Source organism: Sinocyclocheilus rhinocerous, unplaced genomic scaffold (genome assembly GCF_001515625.1).
Source record: "Sinocyclocheilus rhinocerous isolate Xijiao unplaced genomic scaffold, SAMN03320098_v1.1 scaffold297, whole genome shotgun sequence".
Classification (NCBI taxonomy): domain Eukaryota; kingdom Metazoa; phylum Chordata; class Actinopteri; order Cypriniformes; family Cyprinidae; genus Sinocyclocheilus; species Sinocyclocheilus rhinocerous.
The window spans coordinates 853995-858611 of record NW_015649240.1 but is presented as its reverse complement, the minus strand read 5'-3'; the positions used below and the strand labels follow the sequence as shown (position 1 = coordinate 858611).

The following is a 4617-nucleotide window of genomic DNA, read 5'->3' as shown; positions in this document are numbered from 1 at the left end:
CGTGTACATATGATACGCATCTACCCCACAACCCTAAACCTACCCATCGCGTAGCATATACACGCCAAAGTCCCTTTTTGCGTATCAATACCACAAGTTTTCATTTTTATTTGGCGTACTATTTATACGCACTTTCATGAGATCGGGTTGAGTAAGAGTACTCAAACGATGAACATGTCCCTAAAATATTTTCACCCTCAGGCCATCCAAGATGTGGATTTGTTTGTTTGTTTCTTTATCGGAGTAGATAAATAGAGAAATTTAGCATTACATCATCAATGGATCGTCTGCAGTGAATGGGTGCCGTCAGTATAAGAGTCCAAACAGCTGATAAAAACATCACGATAATCACAAGTCATGTAAGTAATCCACAAACTGAATGTTTGTAATAAACAAATCTATCATTAAAATCATACAATTTCTTCAGTGAGAAAGTCATCTTCAAAAACAGTCTACAAAAGCAAAAACAATGCAAAAGTTATGGTTTAAAGTTAAAACGCACAGCTTTTCACTTCATAAGACATTAATTGATGGACTGGAGTGGTGTGGATTATTGTAATGTTTTTATCAGCTGTTTGGACTCTCATTCTGACGGCACCCATTCACTGCAGAGCATCCATTGGTGAGCAAGTGATGTAATGCTACATTTCTCCAAATATGTTCTGATGAAGAAACAAACTCATCTACATCTTGGATGACCTGAGTAAATTTTCAGCAAATGTTCATTTTTGGGTGAGCAATTCCTTTAAGACTATAATGTGTGTTCCTAATTCGTTATCTATCAAAATATAACAATTTGGTCCAGCTCTGGAAGGGGAAAAAAAAAAGTAAACCTTGTTTTTAACAATGGAATAAATTCCTGATGTGTAAAATCAAATCCCAGCTTACATTTGTTGTTGAGTCATTTTAATCAAAAATAGGACACATTATGGATGTAATATGGCATGCAATTGTGGTTTCTTCTTGACTTCAGAGTTCAGGTTGAATGAGCTTCCCACACAACCCTGATACAAGCTGTTGCATTACAGACCTTTATAAAGGGGTGTGTCAACAATCTGACAGTAAACGGATCTTCCAAAATGCTGTTAAAGGAACATTCCTGGTTCAATAGAAGAAAATAAAATCACATACAGTAAAGATACAGCAATGTGTGTAAACGGTTGACTTGATTTCATGTTTTTTTTTTTTTTTGTGTATGGGCCCAGCACAAAATATCAGACCATGAGCATAAAAGAGCTTGGTCTTATAAAACAAAAAACAAAACAAATAAATAAATAAATAAATAGGCTACTTAAAATCAAGCATCATCACAAAAAGTTAAACTTTTACACCAAATCAATCAATCAATCAATCAATCAATCAATCAATCACTATAATTTGCTAGTCTATATCACAGATAGAGGTCCAAAATCAGATTCTCACAGAACGAAACACGTCAAACCAAACATAACACGCCATTTTTACTACGTACATATGTACAAAGGCAAATGTCATTTCAAAAGCACTGCTGCAAAAGCTGTAGAAAAGAGCGATAGAGAGAGATAGAAAGGCATCTTGCAACAATCCACGACACATCTGTGTGGAGCAGATGGGAAAGAGCATCGGAGCGTGATTATATTCAGTCCCTGGGTGGTTTTGGCCTAGTCTTTAGTCCTGTTTAATGGAACCCATCACAACCCTGGACACCGTCTAATAAGAGGGCACCATGTCTTTGATCACGGGTTCTCTGTTCAAATACGTTGCCCAGTAAACCAGGTTGAATGTCCCGAAGAGAACTGGGAACATGATACGGGATATGCGGTCGATTTTACTCACACTGTTGAAGGTTTTCTTCGCCACGGCTGGTTTCCCGTCAGCTTTGGCCTTACCCTGTTCAGCTACGCTTCCCTTTGCGATGGTGGGGAGAACGGTGTCCTTGGTGATGTTGGGGGCATAGTTCGCCACGGCGACGGCATAGGCGTTGTTCTTCTTGATGACTGAAGCTTTCTCCTTCTTCTGTAGGGAAAGTAAGAGTTTGTCACCTTTAAAATGGAATACATTTGTCTGTCCTGTTTGGAGTGCTTAATGCAATTCTGTTGTCACAATTTGATTATGAAAGCGAGCGAAAACCATATTTTATAACCAATTTGGGGGGGTTAGCTACACCGCAATAAACATTATTTTTTTATTTATTATTTCTTGTTCTCCTGTACAAAATATCTAAACATTCTTAAATCAAAATATATTTACTTGAGAAACACAAAAACTTTAAATATTAAGTATGTTTTCTGAAAAATGTATACAAATTAAGAAATTAATTTTTTTCTCAAAACTAGTAAAACATCTACCAATGGGATAAGAAAAATGTTTTTTTGTTTTCTTAAGCTTCATTCATTCATTCATTCATTCATTCATTCATTCTGCCATTGGCAGATATTTTTCATGTTTTAAGCAAAACCTGCTTAATACATTTTTCAGAAATGACAAACTTTTCAAAGTAAAAAGTGTTGAAAATTAAAAAACAAACAAACAAACAAACAAAAACAAAAAACAACAACAACAACAAAAAAAACTATTTTATCTAATTTATAAATAGGTACAAGACTATTCATGTGCAAATGATGTAGACAAAAAAAAAAAAACATATTAAATGTATAAATGTTAAAACACATAAATATCATGTATAAATATTAAACCTAAAACCATTAAAACTGTTTTCTGTAAGTGGAACAAAGGAGGAAAAATGAAAAGTAAAAAATGTATGCCTTTCCTTGGCAACTAACAGAAAAAAGAAAAAAAAAAAGTAGGATGTGAAAAGTGGGTGTTACACACCAGAATAAAGCTATATTGAATGTGAGTTTGCAATGCCAAAACACTGCCAAATAGCTATGTCTGCTCTTAGTTAACATTCTCTATTAGCCTGTACGTACGGCCTAAGTGATTTAAAGACGACGATTGGCTACTGTCCACACTGACAGTATTCAATCTGCTCCAGTCTCCTATTGTACAAACAGGACAATCTCAGTCTCAAATACGGATGTAAATCCCAAACACTGTGGGAATGCAGCCCATGTGTCTTATACATCATCCACTTGCCAGAGAAAACCACACAAGTTGTAAAACATGAGCGGTATTATGATGAGGAGTTGATGGGACAACTGGAGGTGTCGAGGATGAGCAGACTCATGATGAAGAATGGGAGGAAGATTCATGATTCAATAAGTTCTTGTCAAAACAGCAGCAGGAAAAAATTCAGTTGTGCCGGCGCCGATTGTACACAGAAAAATAACAAGATCCCACACACGACAAACAGTCATTAATAACAACTTTCTCTCTCCATTAGCGTGCACACACACACACACACACACACACACACACACACACAGCATCCTGTTTCACACGGAAGCACGTCACATCATGAAAGTAAAAGGGTTGTAAATACCATTTCACATTGACTTTAAAGTGAAAGTCCTGCCCCTAGTGATACGACATGATGCAGCAGTGAAGCACAACTGATTCGCGCAGGTGAATGCGAATGCGTTGAGCGTTCAGTCTGTTTCTCCAGCTGGGTTATCAGCACATGCCTGCAGGCCCTGCTTTCATTCCTGGTGTTTCAAAACGCCACAGACAGACCTCCACCTCCACCTCCACCTCCCCCTCATCCCGAGAGCAGCACCTCTCCCTGACACGCTGATGAATGCGCCACTGGAAGCAGCGCTGCGGTAATTAAAGAGACTGACAGGAACTAGTAATGCATCAGTCTAAACACAGGATGGTTACTATGAGAGGGGTGTTTGATACACTGTCAGCTCAAGCATTACTGAAATTCAGGATTTAATGTATGATCACTGGAAATGAGTTTGACAGCCTGCTACTCCTTAGAAGTCACTACCTTGGATACCTTGAATGAAATCAGTGAAGATCTCCTAAAAGTTTTGGTCGGGCTGAGATTCAGATTAGAGTGCAATACAAAATTTGATAGCATCTAAAACCATCCAGATAACATGTCTTCTTTAGCTGAGCATGTTAAAATGAACACTGACAATGTGAGCACATATTGTCAAACAGCCTTCAGTGAAACAGAGCATATTTCATGCTTAAATCATTTATTTATATGTTGTTTTAGAAAATTTATGTGGCGGATGCTGAGTAAACAAGTGAGACACAATGTGTATATGTGAAGTGAGTTTTCTATGAAGAAAATAAGTCAAAATAAAAGCAATAAATAAATAAAATAAATAAATAGCAAGCATATTTTGGCCATTTAAAACACACACACACACACACACACTCACACACACACAGAGGTGTAGCAATGGGGCAGGCAAGGCAGGCAAATGCCTGGGGCCACGCATTTTAAGGGGGCCCCCGATGGCCGACCATTTTAATCAACAGGAATGTTAATATTAATAGCTATAACATGCAGCGACATCTCTCCATCCTAGAGCCCTGCACGGGCCTCAAATTTAGGCCCTGGCCCGAGACGCTCAGGCCCTAGCCCGGCCTGTGTCCGACAGCTTATCAGAATTACCGGCCCGAGCCCGTCTTTTTTTCCCCCTTCTCCCAAAACAGCTTATAATACCGTTCCAGCTATTAAAATAGTTCAGTTTTGTATGAAATGGCAAAGTGATTATATTT

General features: G+C 38.0%; 1 protein-coding gene across 1 annotated transcript in view; it reads right to left on the bottom strand.

Annotated features, from left to right (window-relative positions):
* Nucleotides 1-1348: 1348 nt before the first annotated feature.
* LOC107710477 (gamma-aminobutyric acid receptor subunit alpha-2-like) overlaps nucleotides 1349-4617 on the bottom strand; it is a 74253-nt gene continuing 70984 nt past the window's right edge. The window contains exon 11 of the mRNA XM_016515252.1: nucleotides 1349-1995. Coding sequence (XP_016370738.1) covers nucleotides 1690-1995 — 306 coding nt within the window. The 3' untranslated portion in view covers nucleotides 1349-1689. The remainder of the gene's footprint in view (nucleotides 1996-4617) is intronic.